Source organism: Plodia interpunctella, chromosome 16 (genome assembly GCF_027563975.2).
Source record: "Plodia interpunctella isolate USDA-ARS_2022_Savannah chromosome 16, ilPloInte3.2, whole genome shotgun sequence".
Lineage (NCBI taxonomy): Eukaryota > Metazoa > Arthropoda > Insecta > Lepidoptera > Pyralidae > Plodia > Plodia interpunctella.
Genome location: NC_071309.1, coordinates 2,216,269 through 2,238,191, shown reverse-complemented (window position 1 = coordinate 2,238,191; position 21,923 = coordinate 2,216,269). Strand labels below are relative to the sequence as shown.

The window sequence follows — 21,923 nt, the reverse complement described above, 5'->3', positions numbered from 1 at the left end:
CTTGTAGCTGACTGTACAGATATGACAGCATGACAGAGAACAGAAACAGACACGTAATAAGCTATTGTTTATACCGCTCGGTTAATCTTTGATAGTCTCAATGTAATGTGATAAGTATACAGATATAATCAGGTTGTTAAAATGAGTTTCTTTTGTTAATATAGGGGATTTTTTAACCTTTTGATGACGTGTCCCACTGGCTGAGGAGAAATTTAATTAATTTACTGTAAAAAAGATATACCTCTCAGAGCATCGCCGAAACGCTCCGGTTTCAATAGCACCGATCAATATTGTTTAATTATTATTTTTTTATGAGATGTCTTACTAAGACGTGGAATATACAGATGGTAATAAAATCGGAGCTATTCAAAGCCAGAATTATTCACTGCCGAGAATGGAACAAAGAGAGAGAATACGAAAGAACAATATGTTCCTCTAATCTCCAATAATACAGCATTAGATTATTTATCTATTATTGTCGAGGATGCTATCGAGAGATATCTCAAATTGACACAAAGCAGATTTCTGTTCTGCGAACAATCAAACCAGTACCATTTGAATTGAATGGAGATAATATTGTTGTAACATTTACGAGTGTTGTGTTCGTATGATGCGATAGGTATATAAAGCCTTGACTAAACTTAACCTTGCTAAGAAGCAACAACTGAATTTCCATAGAGGGTTGAAGGCGGATTATTAGCGGTCTTTGAGCTGAGAAGGTTAACTAGAACACAATCAGATCAGAGGAAAAAATACATTTTCTAAAATCAAATTACAGCTTAGTTATGGTGGATAATGTTATTCGAATTAAGTCCGCCTTTTGTAGATAGATAGATAAACTCTTTATTGCACCATTCACAAAGGAGTTATAAGTTACAACAAGATATTCAAACATATTGAGCGCGAAGGCGGACCTATCGCTAATGCAATTTCTTCCAGCCAACCTTTGGATGGAAAGAGACACAAGTAAACTAAGAGGGTGCACTAAACTTAACAGTATTAAATAAATAGACAAAAAATAAAATAAAAAGATATAGGAGAAATATATAAACATACAGACAAGCGTAAATGTTGTTGTTATAGACAATGAATAAATATATAATAGATTAAAGAAGACTAATATAATGAGACTTTACTTGCTTCCTAAAAGATGTACCATATGAGTAAATTAAATATTGTTTCAAAGGTCTAAAGCTGAAAAAAATATAAAAAAATAAATATATTAGGACAAATCACACAGATTGAGCTAGCCCCAAAGTAAGTTCGAGACTTGTGTTATGGGATACTAACTCAACGATACTATATTTTATAACATATACATATATAGATAAACATCCAAGACCCGGGCCAATCAGAAAAAGATCATTTTCCATCAAAAAAGAAAATAATATTCTATCGATCTAAAGAAAATAATATATTATAATATTTTATCGTCTCAAAAATAAAATATTCACCTAACAATCAATTTTGAAGAAAGTACGAGATACAAATTGAAAATAGGTACGCTCGATAACCTTTTTGCTGCATATCCCATTTTTTAAAATCGAAATTGCAGCAATTATATTAATTTAGACCAGTACTGAATAATCCCGGCTGCACAAATTCCATGCAATTGCTCCCTTGACCTATGCCCATATTGCCCGTGTGTCACATGAAACTCGAAGTAAACTCCTAAAAAGCTTAAACTTAAATCTATTTAAAAAGCACCTCAAGTCTTCATTAACTGATAAATGTTATTTATTATACTATAAATGATTTCTTTAATTGTATAGACTATATAGAATTTAGAACTAGTATAAATAATTTATTACTTTTTTGTTATTTGTAGTGGATAGCATGCTCCTCATTTTATTTATTTATATTTGCATACCTATAATTGGTAAAACAAGTAGGTTTAATTCGTTTTAACATCAACTTTCTTTCTTCCTGTGAGTTCACTTCGAGTTTCATGTGAACAAATGGTAAGAACAAATCCGAATCGAGTGGGAACCCTATCGCGAATTGGGGTTCAACAGGAATATGGTTTTTCTCATTTCCGCGCCACGGAATTCCTCTAGTACATTTATTTTTATTCGTATTTGTATTCCTTTCCTGCCAGCTATGTATTCTCGCGTTGGTGGAGGGGTGACATTGGAAAACATTATGTATAGGTACAGTCAACAGCACATCCAAGTTACCCTGCGTGAACCTCTATGGCGCGGTAATAGCGACAAGTTTCCAGTGAATTTTAGTAGGTTGATGTGCTGTTGACTGTACCTGTCGTATAATGATAGTTAATAGGACCCAGACATTGAAACTGATTCTTTACTCAGTTTCGAAGTTTGAATCTTGCTGCCTGGAAATTAATAATAATCCATACTTCCATAAATGTGAAAGTTTGGCGTGTGGTTGCGCCCTAGTATAGGATCACTCCATATCCTTCCGTTGACATGGAGTACGAGGCGACTAAGGGACAACCTATGCCGGTGATAGGAAACAAATCCAATAGGAATCATTTCCAAAATCAATCAGTACAGGTTAATTATTTTAATGTCTGATAGTAAAACTAATTCTTGTCTTTGTTAAAATTTGAAAAATTGTATTGACAGCGCGGCCACAGCTTTCGAAACACTCTAAGAACCACCCATAATGCGTTGTTTTAATTGACTAGATATGATTTTCACTAAAGAAAAACATTAGCAATTAAAAAATCTAGTTGATAAGAAAAAAAATATACAAGAAATAGGTGTACAACGGCGTACTTACCAACCATGGAATCTTTATGTGTTTCCTCGAAATAGTAGATATTACGCACACGTGTCTACTGCTAAAGCTGCCCTGGATAAAAAAGTCGACAACGGCGTAACTCCTGAAGTAAGCCGCGTACCACGTGAAAATTCTGCTTTACTGCCATTTTCTTCTGGGCTGGTAGGGTTGCCAAAACATGTACAGGTGAAACTAAAATTTTAACAAAAAGTACAATTTCTAATTTAACCATTGCGAGCAAGTTTGCGAGCTTTGACTGCCAAAGAGGCCAGGTTTCTTTTATATTTTAACTCATACATTGGAAATGTATTTCCGGGATGAAAGGTACTCTATGTCCTTCTCCGATTTACCATATTCCTCGCGAGAATTAAACAGAAAACAAATATTTTCTTAAGATTTTCATGAGCTATATATAAAGCTCCAGTTACAAATACCACTGAGAAGAGCCTCCTAATAAATAAATGACTAATGGTTAAATCTTATATGTGCACCGAAATGCAACAAATGCAAATTTATGTAAGACCGCTACCTGGATCTTAGAGTGTTTCGACCGCTGCGGCCGATTACGTCAATTTTCTCGAGGGAGGAAACATTTCCAAAATCAATAATTCATAAATTTGAGAGAGATCCACCTACCTTATATGCAAGCCGTAGTGTAGACACATAATAATTACTGAACTAGAATCACGAATAACCAAACTTTAAATCGAGTCGATCAATCAATACAATGAAAATCGAATGACTACGATTTGAAATTACCGAAATGGTGACGGCGCTTTATTTTTTCTCGTCACAATGACTTTCACTTTCAACGGTTGCCAGCCCTAGGAGATTACGGCGCCTATTTTACAAATGTCAAAGCTGAAACTTGAGGAAAAGATTGTAGGGAATAAATTGTCGCCCTCGGGAGGGGAGGGGGAGGATCGAAAAGTGTAAAGCGTTTAGAATGACTTACGACTTCTAGCTGATACAGAAACATGTTTCAACTTCCATATGGCAGTGGAATTATTTCCTACTTTTAGTATTGCGTTGGTTGAATATAAATTTCCTTTTTTTTCGAGTGAGTTATCGCCAACACAGGTTTCAAATTTTAATAAACTCACCTAAAGGCATCTGACACGACTTCTAAGACTACCTACCGACATTTAGTGAGAAGTAATAATTTATGTAATTTCCTGTTACATATTCAATACATTAGTTGTGAAGTGAGAAACGACTTCAGATGAAACGAGACATCAAAGTATTTTTAATACGACACATTTTTTGAACAGTCATTTTTGTTACCTTTTAGCACCATAGTACATACCAAAAATTTATTTTGATTTCAATCGTTCTGTTGAAGTACAAAAACTAAACGTACCAAATGAAAGTATCTATTCGAATCAAATGTAATAATTATTCCACGAAATCCTACTTGAAATAGCACAAACCAAGCTTAATTACATTATTATAATTAAAAAATACAAATACACAAATGAAATTAAAATACTTAAAAATCTTAATAAAGTCATTTTTTTTCTCGCTTCTAAAACGTACATAAAAGTTGTGAGTAAAACACAAAAAGGTAAAGAAAAGACTAACCCACAATATTAATAATGCAGGATCCCTTTGTGTACAAAACTCTTCATTAGAGACATCATAGCATTGTTGTATGTGTGAGTTGCTCCTTTATAGCTGAATCGAGAGCTTTTTTTTTCAAACTTAACTTTTGAATGGTGCAAATTACAAAAGAGTAGCGTTAATCAGGTATTTTGCATTCGAAAGTAATTGCATAAAATCGTGTGTTTACTTTATGATAATTTTATGATAAAAAATTATGTTTATGATAAAAAATAATAATGTTTATGATAAAAAATTATGAAGATATTGCAAAAATGTCCTGTCTCTTTTCTGCTGCTTTACCTCTCTCTTTCTCTTTCATCTAAGCGTTTTCTCTGTTCGTTCTTAGCGTCGGAGCCCAGAGTCCATTTTCCTATTTGTTCTTCTCCACTTCGTTCGTATTCAGAAAATATTATTCAGATATTTCTACTGCTTCACCATATTACACAAATAATAGATTTTTGTTCATTCACGTTCTTATGCTGTAATTTGTTTGTGTGTGTACGATTTGCTAATGATTCATCATACCTACGTATACACGGACATTATAATATCTATTTAAAAATTAATTTTAAAGTTTCTTTTTTTTTAATTTAAAACAGTTTTGACTATCTCTAGCGCACTTTAATTTCTTGAAATCGTCTTAAAGTGGTTTTAATATATCTGAATTCAGAAAAAACAGTTGAGAAACTCGCTAATGCCTTTTATTTCGTTCCCTACACAAAGGGGATCAGGATAAATTGCGCCCTAAACCGTGGCTACACGTATGATGGCTGTATTGTGAAGCTGATGGAAAACTTTCGGTGAAGGGTGTGGGCGATTCCGCATTGTGCTCCAAGCCATATCTATTAGTATGGACAAAGGATTATTAGTTATCCTTGTGTGTGGATTTAATGTATATGGCATTTAAGTCTTTCTTTTTGTAAAGGCTGATAATTATTTAACCCTCCTCTTTAAAGTGGGATTCAAACCAGGGACCTGTCGATCACAGGGTCGAATCTTAACTACTGGACCACTAGAACTTCTGACTTGATGTATATTGTGGTCATTTCATTTGTACCTTAAGAGTTTCTTGCACGCAACATCCTGTCTTGAATTTTTACTAAAACAAATTGCTGACGTGCTGATTCCATCAGTATACAGCCTTTTACAAAAATAGCTGATATATTCAGGGTCGCCAAAATTTTTCTTTTTTTTTTTTATTGATTTTAAATACGAATCGTAAAAGAATACATATTAAATCCATAAAACAAATGAGTCAGGGATAAAACCTGTATTTATTATGTTTGTGTTAAGGCGACGCATCGGAAATTTAGATAGTAAGAAATTTTTATTAAAATCATTTCAGTGATTTTTTATGATTCACTTTAATGAAACATTTTGTCCTTTGCAGAAACACGATTCGTTAACATTTGTAAATGGAAAAACATTTTTGGAAGTAATATAAACTCTTCTAAAACGGAGATTGCATTATATAGGGATTATATGCTTATTCAAATTTGATTTATTTATTTTTATTCCACAAAGTTACAAAAAAAAGTTACAAATATCTAGTGTACTTAATGCCATATTGCATTTTCTACCTACCTTATAGACATAGTATTGTGGTGTATATTAACATTTTATAGTGTAAATAATAGAAAACATACTCACATAATAGAAGTACTTACGTAAAATACAGAATCATAAGTACTTACTCTAAAATGTATAATTGATTAATTTCAAGAGGCACTTTAAAATATCAATAAGTTTATTTAAAATTAATTGCAATTTTTTAATTGAAACACAGTTTTGAATCGATTTGTTTATTCGTCAATGCATCGCCTTAATGTGCAGTTATTGAATTTTGCGTAATTTTATATCAGCTTTTTACAATAAGAACAGATATAGCATTGACAGTCAACATTTTATTTTACCAGGATCACATAAAACGTAAACAGGTTGACCTTTGACACTCGCAACACATCTTTGCTTTTAAATTACTTTTTTATGTTATCCCAGAGTGAAAAGGTAAGCAATGTGAAACAATTGCCATTTTGTTGGCCGTCTATATACAAGCATTGTCAAATTGATCGTAAAATTCAAAAAAATGTTACCTACCGACGACCTTTTTAAAACATGTAACCAATGAAAATAATGTAATCGATAAACATACTTTTTTTTTTACAAATGTACCTACTTTTGGTTATTTCGCGTGTTTCCGGTTGTATTCAGAGGTGTGACGCCGCGAATCCTAGGTTCAGATTAAAAAATAAACTTTAAAAATTTAATGATTTAGCTGAGATTCTACGACCGGTTTGAGTTTTGTACGGCCGAACGAAGAAGCATTATAATTTTTAAGTAGGTAGTTGAAAATTATGTAAAAATGTTTGAATTGAATCCGAACAACACAATACAATAATTATGTTGAAATTTTCTAAGCTTTGAAATGTATTTTAGTGTTTGTTTTATATGGGTAAACAATCGCTAAATCTGTGCTCCGGCGTTGTTATGCGCATATTCACCGATAGATTAAAACATATGGCACTGAAAAAAAGTCTAGCCATGCACAAACAGAAACCATCCAGTTACAAACTTTTCCGTACCACAAAGTTTTGGCAGGCATAATTTAATATTCCATTATTGGGTTGGCGTGTAAAGTGTACAGCCAGCCAGCACATCAAGCTGCCCGGATCATTGTTAATTCGTCACTATTACCGCGGCTAGAGAGAGATTCATGTGTGAATACCTACTGCGATTTTTATTTTAAGTTAAAAAAATATTGATCAGAAACGAAACGTAGTTAGAACTAAATTTGTAAAGTTCTCATTATTTTGTAATCTAGAATTCCGGAAAAATAACAATTTTCGTGGGAAATTTACGCGGGCGGAGCCGCGGGTAAAATCTAGTATAAAATAAAGTAATGAAAGTAATTAAAAAACAAAAGCATTCTCTTGCATAGGTCTTATCACCCCAAAAATACTTATTGCGACGTATTCACTCGGATAATATATATGTTGTTATTCTACATTATCGAAACTACAGAACTCAACTCTCATTATTTTGTAATCTAGAACCCTCGAGGACCCTGAATTTATCTACAACCACACATCTACATACAAATTAACTGTATAATCTTCCTTTTAATAATAACTTTTAATAAGAAGAAAATTCTTACTATATCATTTCCTTACAAAAACTTTTTTTACATATAAAACAAAGTCCTCTGCCGCGTGTGTCTTGTCCACGGATTTTCATGCGGTTTTCACCAATAGATAGTGTGATACCCGAGAAAAGTTTAGAAGTATAATTTACTATGTTTTACCCAAGCGAAGTCGGGACGGGGAGTCTAGTTTACGTGATTACGATTTAAAAAATAGGCGATCAGAGATCAAAAATCTTTGGTTCGCTTAACTTTAATTTTACCCACAACAAGGCAAAGTTTTTTCGGCGGCGCGCAAGTTAAAGTTAACGTCAATGTTGACTTCGTCATTTTATGGAGTGCTTGTCCTGTTTCTACATTATTTTACAGGAACACCCTCAAAAATGGCGGCGGCGGCGGCGCGCATGTTAAAGTTAACGTGAATGTTGACTTCGTCATTTTATGGAGTGCTTGTCCTGTTTCTACATTATTTTACAGGAACACCCTCAAAAATGGCATTATTATGAAACGGCACATAATTCAAATCGCGGACACGAATAAACCGTTTATACCTCCATTAAAGAGCAATGAATTAAAAATACAATGAATGATTAAAGTTTAATGGGCGGATTAATTGTTAGCGGGGGACCGTCACGCGAACATTTCTTTATAAGTCATAATGTTTGTGTATTAGGCAATTTTATGTGTTCATGCAATTGTGAAATTTTTTGTTACGAAATGTTTACCATGTCCTGTAAATTATATGTTAATCAACAAGGCTAGAACAATTTTTCCCGGAAAATTGTTATAAAAAATATTTCACTTGGAAGTGTTTTTGATTAAAGTTCATACGACGCGTTTTTCTTTAATTCTGGATATGAATAGAAACGACGAACTACGGAACTGTAAGACGGATTCTGATGTTTTATGGCTGAAAATGTAACCACGAAAACGCTAATAAAACAGATACATACTATTAATCACGCCTATTTTCCATGGGATTAGGCAGATTAAGGATTTCTCTAAGTACAGACCTACAAAAATGTTAAATTTATCACGTCATTCTGAATTATATTGTACATGTACTTTATACAGCACTAGATGTTGCCCCTGGCTTCGTTCCCGTGGGAATTTTGAGATAAAATATAGTCTATAGCAATCTTGGATAATGTAACATTCTAACTGTGAAAGAATTTTTGAAACCAGTTTGGTAGTTTCGGAGATTACTCGCCTCAAACATTCAAACTCACAAACGCTTAAGTACCTCTTTATAATAATAGTATAAATGGAGCTACATACAAGGATGGGAAGGTAAACTTCTTTATACCTACCTACCAAATATTGCTTAGCTTTCAAGCTCCAAAAATAACAAAAGATTTACAAGCAAACATATTGACGTTCGGGAAAATAAAAATAAGACGATCCCTTTATAATTTTATAGAATATAACAGGAGAACCGACATGCCCCAAGGAGCATTCTGTCAAATGTCAGGGTGACCTTTTGGATTGTTTTTGAGGGCACCAGCCCGTGAAATCAAGGCTCCAGACATGTGTTTATACGGTTTAAGGCATAGTATGTTGCTAACTTAGGCAAACATAGACTGATATTTTTGTTGGTACTCATTTACTGTTCATATAAGTAGCTTCATGTCACTGGGATCGAAAAAAGAATATAGGAAATCCTGCTTCTACTCTCGCGCCGATTGTTAACGACAATCAAGGACTTTTCCTTTTTCCGGTGAAGGAAAACATAGTGAGGAAACCTGCACACTGGTTGATTATTAACTTAAAAGATTGCCTGAAGTACAACTAAAATGAATTTCACAAAAAAGTTAATAAGAAGGAATTGACACCAATCAATACGATACCATTGCCTTCCCGAGAAGGCAATGGCAAACCACTCCATTGTCAGTGCCATGTGTAAACACACATAATGGCCATTACCCGCAGCCATGAGGAATACGACTATGCAGAGAAACAAATGAATGGTTGGATAAAATGCTTCATTTTTGTTTGAAAACAACAAACAACAAAAAAAAAACTGAAGAGAATATCAACATTTTGACAGATAAATTATAGCGAGAACTAAAAGAAATTAGTTTGACCTAAATAAAAGTTACGTAATATTTTCAACCCCTTTTAAAATGACTAATATAAATTACTATTTGTAGAAGCTTATATACTTTAATTAATGTCTTTACTCTCTTTACTTACTGTGGTAGACTTATGTTACTTACCGCTTTAAAAAAATTGTTCTCTCAATAGATTTTCTTTGTGTTGTCCCTCTCTCTCTTTTCAGTATTTGATATTGAAAAACGTGACAATACAAAGAATAACTATTCCGTGGCTAATCAGAGGATAACATTTATATTAATAAGGGGATGAATTTCACGGGCGTTTTGAACTCCGCCCCGGGATGTCATTAGTGTTTATTAAATTGTACGACTAACAGTAATCAATTTAATTATCCTATTTTATAAATAAGTAAAGTACTGGTAGAATGTTAATTTTATAATTGTTTAATTAAAAAAATATATTCCTTATTTTTAAAAAATGCCGCACACTAATGCACGCCGCGTTCAAACGCTTGTGAAATTCACTCAAGGGGGTTACTGTGAAAACTCTTGCGTTACTGATTGACAGACAATGCACAGCCGAAACTACTGGGCGTAGAAATTTGGTGTGTAGGTTCCTAGGACAGTGTAGGGGAGCACTAAGAAGGGATTTCCTGAAATTCCCACGGGAAACGGATTTTTACTCACATACGAAGTTGTGGGCAAAAACTAGTAAAAAATAAAATTTATGAACGTATTTACATAATCAAACATGATTAAAAAAAAATTATGACTACATACATGTATTACACACTCAAGTTATTTGTTAAAATTAAAAATTAAATCTAAAATAAAAAATATTAAATCAATTCGAATAAAAAATTGTCACTAAATCGCCGTCGTCGCGCGGTAAAGTTCCCAGAAGGCTGGCGACATTTCCCCTTTGTATGGCCAAACTCAAACGTTGGCCAAAACAGTCACCAGCCCTTGGGTCCCCGGAGACATCGACCAGGCGTGCGGAAATTTCTTTGTAAAGGGTTTATGATGTTTATGATAATTTACTATTTTTCGCTCTTATTAAAGTATATTGACTTCTAAATCTATGACGTCATAATACATTACTGTCATACAACAAGCTTTATATAACATTTTGTTTTCGACATTAGAATAAAGTAGCTGATTTGACTAGATGGAGAAATAGCCTATTACTATACTATATACAAAATATTTTTGTTAACAATTTTTTTTTAATTTAATTTTTTTTTTATTAGGACAAATCACACAGATTGAGCTAGCCCCAAAGTAAGTTCGAGACTTGTGTTATGGGATACTAACTCAACGATACTATATTTTATAACAAATACATATATAGATAAACATCCAAGACCCGGGCCAATCAGAAAAAGTTCATTTTCGGTTCATTGTCGGGTCATGATGGAACCTCTCGGTTCAGTGGCAAGAACCTTACCACTGCGCCACCGAGGTCGTCGAAATGATTGTTTGATTTTTACAGAATACTCAATCTATACTATTATTATAAAGAGGTAAGCGTTTGTGAGTTTGTGTATGTTTGAAGCGGGTAATCTCCGAAACTACCGAACCGATTTCAAAAATTCTTCACCATTAGAAAGGTACATTATCCAAAATTGCTATAGGCTATATTTTATCTCAAAATTCCCACGGGAGCGATGCCCCAGGCGTCATCTAGTGTGATGCCCCAGGCGTCATCATAAAGTGATTTTAATTATTTATTTTGTTGGTACGATTTTAATTCATAATAATGTTCTTTCTAAAGTAATGTAATTACTTGTGCAACGATGAATTATGTACACAGAAGCCAGACATACAAAGGCCTCTTTGAGCGAATGTTTCACATATCATTCCGCATCCAGCCGGCAATGGAACTTGTTATCTACACATTCCCGACAGTGGCGGAGTGCTAACGGGCCGTGCACAGGGCGTCTCAAGCTTAAAGGGTCCTCAGATTAAGAACAATTACTTTTTTCGCGCTCATAACACAGATACAGCATTTATTGCATGTACCAAGTTTTTTAAATGTTCTAGCGTAATTGCATTGGGTTAAACCTGTAATAACGCGTTGTAATATAAAGAAATAAATAATTTTAAAATATATATTCGAATTTATCGATAGTTGGTTTTGAAAATTATCTAGAATATTGAAAGATCAAACGTATTACTACAGACAACATTACCGATCTATATATATTGCTCTCTATAATATTACTCAGTAGTAATAACCGATATTCAAGATTATTTTACAAGGACAAGTATCTATATTATAACAATATTTCTGTAACATTAGCAATTTGACCAAAGTTCGTAAGTTTATACCCCTGATATAAATGTGGGCGTAAAATTTTTTTTCGATCCCAGACCTAAGATTACATAGCTACATATCCCCAGCGAGAATGTTAATAGTTCCACTTCGATAAAGTATGGGTATTGCACGCGATAGGGAACACGCCACGTGTTTTTGTTATGATGCGAAGGTTGAGTTGTAACGCCATCTATACATTGCAGTTTATATATATCGACTTGCACATATAAATAATAAGATAGTTGCATATGTAAAAAACTAATGGTCCGCCCCGACTTTTTCGGGTAAAAACATAATAAGTAAAATTAAACCTTGCTTTTGAATCCCTCTATTAAAAGAACCCGTATCAAAATCCGTTGCGTACTTTTAATAATCCATCTCTGGCCATGATGTGAGCCTACAAATCGTTTTAATTACTGTGAAAATCCCATATTTCAGATTGATAAGTCGACTTTTTTTGTTTGAATCATCTGTACCAAATATTACTAGATAAACAATGGTTCACTCTTTCACATTGTCACATTCTTGTTTGTTTGTAATAACTTTATTGCACTAAATAAGTTCTTCATAGTCGTATTCCTCATGGCTGAGGGTCGTGGTCATTACGTGGAATTAAACACACATAGCAACTTTCTTCGAATCAGTAATGGAGTGGTTTGCCATTGCCTTCTCCATTTCACACACAAGTTAATAATCAACCAGTGTGCAGGTTTCCTCACGATGTTTTTCATCACCGGAAGCAAGTGGTGGTCGATGAAATCTATTATACTTGAGTCAGATTGGTATACAAACTCATGTGGCACGAGTAGGATTCGAACCTGGGACCTTTTGATCCACAGGCGGGCGTTTTAACTATTACACCACCACCGCTTCACTAAATGAGTACTAAATTAATTAATCAAAATTAATACAAGAAAGATACATATGCAACAGCCGGCGGACTCATCCCACGTAGGGATCTCTTACAGTCAACCGGCGATGTGTAATTTCTCCATTCTTTTTCCATTTCAGGAAATATTCATTTACTGCGTTGTTATTTATTACCCCTGTTTGGTATTCAAACATGCAGTCACTCATAATATGCATTCGGAAACTTCAGTTTTTTACCAATGCTAAGGAATTTTCAATTTTAAGGCCCGTTCGTCTGCCGCATTAAATAAAACACGTCCCAATGTCGTCAGTCGTCACGTAAAAGCCATCCATCAGTGTGGAGGCACCCTAACGCTGATACGTGGCGTGCCCGGGCAAAAACCGTGCAGTCTACAGCAAGCCTTTTTTAACCCCCGACGCAAAAAGAGGGGTGTTATAAATTTGACCGCTAAGTGTGTATGTCTGTGTACGTAACACGGTAGCTCATCAACAGGTGAACGGATTTGGATGAGTTTTTTTTTTATTTATTTGATAGCTAATTTTTATGCGGTAGTTCTTAGATATGTTTGATCAAAATTGGTTCAGCCGTTCAAAAGTTGTAGCGAAATGAATTTTGAAAGTCGTTTTTGTTTTAATTTACCTAAGCCTTATTTTAATTTACCTTACTAACAAATAAACTAAAGTCAATACTTTAGTTTAACAACAATTTATTCATTTTATTTCCCGAAGTCGGATTGTTGTATTTTTAGTACAAAATATTAGTAATTTTTACATTTTGCACTATTTATATTGGGTTTTAATGTTAACTTTCATTTGAGCGCCGCGCCGCCTTCATTTAAACAAAATTGCTTTTTTTTGCACAAGTTAAAGTTAACGTCAAAATTGACTGATGCAACCGAACCTATTTTCAGGCTATAATCATTCATTGAAATTTCTACTAAAATGATACCTAGTATGATTTTAGTATAAAAAATATATCCTATGTGATATTTCTGTCGTCTACTAAATTTCTACTAAATCTCATTTCCTTGAGCCACTATGGTTTTTAGTGTACAATACTTGCTTGTATTAGTTATATTAAAATTTATAACCAACCAATAAACCATCAAGACCCGGTACGATCTGAAAAATATTATTTTCCATTTTTCATTTATTTAATCAATAACTTAAATCTATAATTACAGATAAACCAATTATAGATAGGTACCTAATGCAATTCAAATTCAATAAATTATCATTTTTTGATTACCGTAACTTCTAATAATTTTGACCTGACCGAGTCCGAACCCATGAATATAAGAAGCATGGTTCTCTATTCTCAAAGCAAAAGTTTCCCAACAAGAAAGTAGGTACGTGTCAGGGGAAAACGCGGGGTGAATTTTTGAAAAATGTGCAAAAGGTCACCTGATTCGTCACAAGTCACGCGCACCTCATTTATTTCGTTCGACTCCTTTCACTGTATTTTGGTAGTCGATGCCGACTTTAGATAAATGAGTTTCCCTCTTTTTCAATTACAAAGCCTTTGCTGTACGCGCGGACATTTAAATAATTTTATTATTAAGTCCATTGGATGGATTGTGGGCTTGAAACGATTCACAAAGTGTACATTTTTTCGTCTAAACAGTTGAAATAATTTGTCTTTGTTAATGTTATTCCAACACCACACTGTCGCCGACACATGACTGCGTAGTTAGTATGAGTGATATTATTTACCGCAATGAAAAAACCAGCAATGTAATGAATACATGCCAAAGTTTGGCAAACTGTGTTCGACGACGTATGGAACTGTAGAACCGGCATTAAACTATAATTACCAATGCAAAAGTACATCTGCTCGATCACATTTCGTATCATAGAGGCGATATACTTAAGGTACCTAATCTCACCGTTTCATAGGTGCACGGGGTTTATGATACACCCTGTATAGGCAGTCGCCAATATTCAATTATGCGCATTATATATTTATTTGAGAATGTTTTTTTTACCCATACAACACAAACTAGGACTAAAAATCGAGAGTCAAAGCAATGGCAATCCATTTTTGGACAACATTATCGGCTTCGTGGATCCTGACAATGCCGCCTTCATTATTCAGTCTTAGTTAAGCGCATTCATTATTTGTTAGACAATTTAAGAAAATTTACTTTGCCTACAGGTCATCGGCAACAAAATGCAGCAGCGCGTCGCCATACAGAGAGAGGCGGCGGAGAGACGAAGACTCATCGTTAGCAAGTGGATTCGCAGCAGCTCTCCACAAATTGGCGCCACCACCACCGCCCGCGCTGTTGAGAAGACTAGGAGTTAAGGAACCTACTGGAGTTGGCAAGGTCAGTGTTTCATTACCACACGATATTCTTTACCAGAGCATCATAATAGCAATAGAGCGCGCAAAGTAGTGGTCTAGAAGGATTTTGGACTAGAAATAGAACTAAAATTATCCGTTGTTTGAGCAGAATCTTTGACAATATTTATTGGGTATGATATTTTTGCCTAGGCTTTTGTGTCATTTAGTCGCCTCGTACGACATCCATGGGAAGGAGTGGTGCTGTTCTAGGCCCACCACACGCCACAGAGGCCTCCATAGTCCTTAATTGTCGCTTTGGATATGACGGCACATCCCAAACTGTCCCATTGATACAGACACAGACAGATACAGACTAAACTAAAACACAATCCTCGCTCCAAGAGTAGTAATATACAATGACTAGATGTTGCACGGAGCTTCGCTCCCGTGGGAATTTTGAAATAAAATATAGCCTATAGCAATCTTGGATAATGTACTTTTCTAATAGTGAAAAAAAAATTGAAATCCGTTTGGTAGTTTCGGAGCTTACCCGCCTCAGTCATACTAACTCACAAAGGATTACCTCTTTATAATAATAGGTATAGATGTTTAAAAAAACAACTACCATTGAAAATATGTAATAAATGACTTGCAAAGTCCATTAGTGTTTATTTCTTCTTGCAATAACAAAAAAATACATCAGCCCCATTAAAATGAATTGCACAATTTACTCCGTTTTACGTAAAGGGCAACTTTGTACTCTTCAATTAACAGCCCCTCAAAGTTAGCAATAAGACGAACGAAACGCAGTCTTGTCACGGTAGGAGAAAATGATTTAAAGCTTAGTGCAGACAGATCACTGACCTCCATATTGTATTTTATGGAGGTCAGTGAGACAGATGCAAATTGATGACTGATGACAGAGATAGATTAAAGTTTCTTGAAAAGTAAAATCATATTTCTATTTGTATTATAATGGAGATTTATTTGGAAATTGAAAGATAATTTTTAAACTGACTTATGGAATTCTTATATGAAAGTTGAAAATGTTTTTTTGAAAATTATTCTAGACGGCTATACGTATTGATGACGATAGCCATGGACTCTTCAAAATATTATAAATAGCTTGTTCTATAAATTCCCGGTACGATGAAGACTTTAATTAAGTATCTTGTTTTTTTAATGTTAAATCTAAATGGTAAATATTTTAACTAAAATCGGGTTTACGAGCGATTCATTTTTTATTAATAAATGAATACTTAAATATTATACAAGAATTATAAATTCGATGAAAAAAAAAAAATGTTTGTAATGTCTCACAAGTGCCAGTAAAAAGAAATCTTCGGTACACAATTTTTGAACTTTTTCACCGAGTTATGAACTCAATTGAGGCAAGACGACAAAATGAAGTAACCCCGGCCGGGTTACTTTATCCTAATTCTTATGCACTTTATTTCAAATGAAGATTGTGTAATATAGGACAGTGTTTTAACTATAATTTGTTGTTTTCATACTAAGTAATGAACAAAAACAAAAAACAAACTTTGAGGTAAAAACTTTATTTGTAGCATGTATAGTTTTTGAGATACAGGTGGGCCCTCAGACAATATGAGGACTGAGGGCCTTTCGTAAAACATCGTAACTCGCTTATTTAGCTTTCATAAAAACTAATTCCAACTTTCACAATTCTTTAGGAATGTTCACTAAATCCCAAGCATAATTTCATAGAATTTCAAGAAGTGGGCCCTCAGACCACACGCACATCTTTATTATTGACACATATATATATATATAGCGAGATCTACAATTCTACTTGGGGCAAAAATACATTTTTTTGTACGTATCTATATATGTATGTATGTTTGTAACGCGACAACTTTCGAACCGTTGGTCCGATTTTGATGAAATTTAAAAAGTATTTAGGATCTGCCAATAGAATTTTTAAGTTCGTGGGGCATCCAAATCACATAAATATTACATTCTTGTGAAAACTAAATATTCACATTTTTGTAAAAACTCACCAAAATATTCGTGAGGTCTAAGTTCGTGGCGAACAACTAGTAATTAAGTATTACATATTTTTCAATAGATAGTGATATTTACAGTACCTACAAAGTACTTAACATGAATTTGTACAAAGTTTAATTTTAAATTCTGGAAATTTCAAAGTCGTTTCAAACAATTAGGCTGAAAAACCAAGCACTATATTTGCAATAGTCTGCACCCAGCTTTATCTAATGTAGCTTCTAATTGGTTGCCACTAATGAGACAGCTGATGATCTTACAGTAATGAGCTCAAGGGTTTAACCAACTCGAACTGTCATGAACGGGGTTGTTGTAAATTTGCCACAAGTAAAGTACCGACAGCAAACAAAGTGATTAATTAGCGGTCAAAATGACCTAATGGAAGAACAAATATAACAAAAAAAAAGTAACTTTTGTCTTTCCCACTTTTTCTCCACTTATTGCATGAAATCAACAAAGCTGTGGTGGTCCAGTGTTTAAGACCATCCGCCTGTTATCAAAAGATACCAGGTTCGAATCCTACTCGTGCCACATGAGTTTATATACCAATCTGACTCGGATATAGTAGCTTTCTTGGACCACTATACTTGCTTCCGGTGAAGGAAAACTTAGTGAGGAGACTAGACTACTTGCCACTATACGTCGGTACGTAGTCGTAAAATTCATGTCAGATGCCTTTAGGTGACTTCAATAAAATCTGACACCAAAAATTATTTAAGGACACCAGTGATAACAACTACTTACATAGGATAACACAAAGTCCAATGACCCCGTGCGAAGCCAGGTCAGGTAGCTAGTTAATAATAAATTAATCATAAAAGCCAGTTAATCTTATCCACAAACTTGTTTACGTGTTTTTAAATCTAAAATTCTTAAGAAATTACAAAGTAAATTCATTTACTTTAACTAATCCCTATGCAGACTAGACTAACCGCTTAACTAACGTCTTAATTCAAAGTTGATGAAGCCGCAGACAACGGTTTATTAAACTATTCATTCAACACTGAGTTTAAATCTTTATTTTCTCATGTATTGGCATCTGAAATTTTGAGGTTCATTTCTTCCTGGGAATTCAATAAAAGGATCCTGGTATAATCGTCTCCGTGTAACAATCTCCGTAACAATTTCAACAAAGGCGGCATTTTGATGACATTGACACTGACAGTTCTGTCGTTAGACAGATGCCTACGTGTTTTGGTGTGCAAATGCCATGCCCATGAAAAGTATACAATTCAAAATCCCTGCATAAAAAATAGTTGATAAACTATTCAAATTCAAAATTCTTCATTTAACTTAGGATGATATAAGGCAAAAATTTACATAAAACTAAATCTACTGCCGACTTCCAAAGCGGCGCAACAAACTTCACCGCAGCCTTTTCTCCAAAGACAAAAATGTATTCTAACAAATTTTTAAATAATAAAAAAATACCTTTTAGTCGATATTTCTGCACACGTAACAAACGGAATGACAAAAACTATATAGAGTTAGTACAGTACAGAAGGTACAATTAATAGATGCCTACGTGCCTTGGTCTCCTAATGCTATAAGACCGCTAACGAGGTGGGACGGGGATCCTAAGTCACCGGAATCCCAGGACGCCTCGGTTCGAACGTGCTGTCTGGCATTGGGAAAAAATATCTTCTTATTGTGGATAAAGGTTGGATAGAGTCGTTTTACTTGAGTTGGGCAGTGGATGAAAGAATAAAATATGGCTATGTAATCGTTATTTTCAATTTTCACATGACAGTATCAAAATTCTGTTTCTAAGCATCAATACTGAAGTTGTCTTTTTGATTATTTTTATGCTTCACAATTTTAACTTTTATTGCCTGAATTCTAATGTCAAATGGCAATGTTATTTCGTTTATATCGAGACTATCACTGATATTGGTTACAAAAGCGTTTAATTTTGTATTGATTTCAAATTTCATATTTTCACGACCACTCACCATCAGTCAGGTGGGTAATCCGGTAACTTGGTAAGTATCCGGTAAACCCGGGTCGTTATAAAGTTAACCATATATGTTAGTAAGTAGATTATAAGTTGGTTTTAATCCGGATAATTAAGTAAACAATCATAACTTCACGTATTTGTAAATATGTATTTTGAAAAAATACACTCGAATGGAATTTTATTCGTCAAATATCTATATGTATAAAGAAACTACGTTATTGTCGATCGCATGTCAAGTTACCCAGTAAGTCGCGGTATTAGAGGTGAGTTTGCAACGAATTAGGGCAGCTCCATATATTGTCGACTGTACAAGCGTTACAAATAGACGTGTAGACATCGACCGTCTTCCCGTCGTCTGGCTATTCAGTTACCTACACCGCCAGTTACTACAGGAGAAGCGGTTAATGTGATAAGTGATGCCTGTAACAACAAAAGCCGGCTATACCTAGTGGCCAAACAAAAGCCGGTCCTATATACCTATCGCCGAACTCAGACAGAATTAATGCACATTACCTATATACTATACACTTAATACTAAATATTTTATTGCATGCACAAAGTTGAGTGTCAATCAAGTCTTATAAATATAAACGTTGCATTTTTAAATAAACATGCGCAGAAAAATTCAAAGTAGGTACTTACGCAATTTTGTCTAAACGTCCGTAAAAATCCACGTCAATGTTGACGGTGCAACTCACCCTAGTAAAATGTACTAACAAACTACAAACAAAGTACGTATCTGCATTTCCTACACGCGGCTGTATAAAAAATTAACAGTCTGGAAACCAGGAATTTGCAATTCAAGAAGCTATCTCCTGATAAATGGAACGCCTGGCAAAAAGCGCCACCTAGTGGGTCGGTACGAGCTCGTTATTTCGCTAAATAATTTCTTGTTCAACTGTTTATTCGAACTGTTTATTGATTAATAAGGTGAGTTGCACCAGTCAACTTTAACGTTAACATCTAATAGCACTGAAAAAGGCAAAGGACGCCATTTTATCTAAACTTCGGTGTTGCGCAGGTTAAAGTCAACGTCTAAGTTGACTGGTGCATCTCAAAAACTTTTTTAAATCGAAATGTGTCTGCTGGATGTATCACGCTCTATTTACTCCATCATTTATTAAGTAAGACGTGAAAATATAACTTGACATAGGTACAATCATGATTCTATATTATCCCTTATGTCAAAACAAAATATCGTAAAAACAGTTTGAGCAAGGAACACGTCGTGTGATTCCCAGTAGTGCGTCAAAACAATCTCCCATGTTATTAAGCTCTAATGCTATTAGGATCCCGAGGGACCCAACGTTTTGGGTTATTTGCTCCACTATTGAGACTTGATCTAATATGACGTGGCCTTTCACGGTGGACTGTGGGTAACGTGTGGGTAAAACAAAAATAACAGATCATTCGGAAGTTTAAGTTTCGGTTTGATATGATGTTGGACCCCTCAAGGGGACGTAAATTACGATTATATAGACGTAAATGGAGTACAAAATTTCAGTTTCGTATATTTTAATTATGTATAGTAGTGACTCACCTGCTTAAGCATCGTGACGAAACCTGCACACTGGTTGATAATTAACTTGTGTGTGTGAAATGGGGAAGGCAATGGCAAACCACTCCATTAATAGTGCCAAGAATGTTGTTATGTGTGTTTAATTCGACGTTATGACCACGATCCTCAGCTGTGAGGAAATGCGACTGTGTAAATCTTAATTATATTCAAATTTATAAGAATGTACCTCTTCAGCCGCCTCCGAAACTATTTTTCGTAAACATATGCATCAAAGACTTTATCAACCTTGTTCGTAGCCGGTTTTGATGGAGTACAATTTAACTAATCGTAACACATCGTAGTACAACTTCGTATAGGTAGTGTGTTCAGTGCCTTGCCACTCACCCACAATAATGAACATTCTTACGTTTCGTTAAAAATCAAATTCGTATGATTCTTGTCCAAGATTGAACCTTCTATACCTACTTTATTATTCTATTCTATGCCCGGGATTAGATTTTCCTCAAACTCAGAAATGTTTTACCTAAATAAACAAGTAAATAACAGGTGTTTATTTATTCAGTTGCGTGTCAGAAAATTGATATTTCATACAGAGTTTTCTTTTCATTAAATATATTAGCTATTAAACATTTAGGTGTCAGTTACTTATTGCGTAATAGTTACGGAGTAAGTAATTTATTTTTTTTCATGACAAGAATTAAAACATAAAAATAGAAGTATTTTCATAAGTATGACAAGGATTTTTTAAACTACTAATCAAGCAAACAGACGTGCGGCCCACTTGAAGGGAAATAGTCACGGTGTGACGGTGGTCTACGTACGTCAAGAATAATACAGTTAATAGGGAGGTTGCGCATTTTGTTCCACGTGGGAGCCTATAAATAAATAACGAGCGCATGCAATGTTTGTTCCCACTATCCTGTCAATTTGCGACGTCCAATGAGAAGGCCGCCCGAGCCCGCGGGATTAAACTCCTTATTGATTATTGGACCCTTTTTTATTGGACAGGACCTTTGGCATAAGAAACTAGCGTTATTTGGAAAATAATGAAATTTAAATCCACTTTGGCATCATTATCTCAGTCACAAGAATATCGGCGCCCTCCTAGCCGGACATAGGCCTCTCCCAAATATCCCCGTAATGACTATCTGAAAGCAGCTTGCGTCCAAAGTCTTCCTGAGGCTTCGAAGATTGTCTGAAATAGAGTAGTTGGTCTGCGATACCTATTTTTTTTACTGAATTTATCAAGAAACGTTCAGTCATCAATGCTTTATATGTTTGTTCAAATCACAAACAAAATCAAAATCTACAAAATCTTGATGACCTCCGTGGTCACGTCGGCCTCTACTCTGTAGATCCCGGGTTCGATTCCTAGTCAGGTCAAGATGGAAAATGATCTTTTTCAGATTGA

The 21,923-nt window shown here is 34.6% G+C and overlaps 1 protein-coding gene across 3 annotated transcripts in view; it reads left to right on the top strand.

Moving 5' to 3' along the window:
- The window catches only part of LOC128676573 (uncharacterized protein), a 237,824-nt gene that overhangs the window by 173,929 nt on the left and 41,972 nt on the right, over positions 1-21,923 (top strand). For all 3 annotated transcript variants that reach the window (XM_053756752.2, XM_053756754.2, XM_053756753.2), the window contains one exon: positions 14,883-15,054. In XM_053756752.2, coding sequence (XP_053612727.1) covers positions 14,883-15,054 — 172 coding nt within the window. The remainder of the gene's footprint in view (positions 1-14,882; positions 15,055-21,923) is intronic.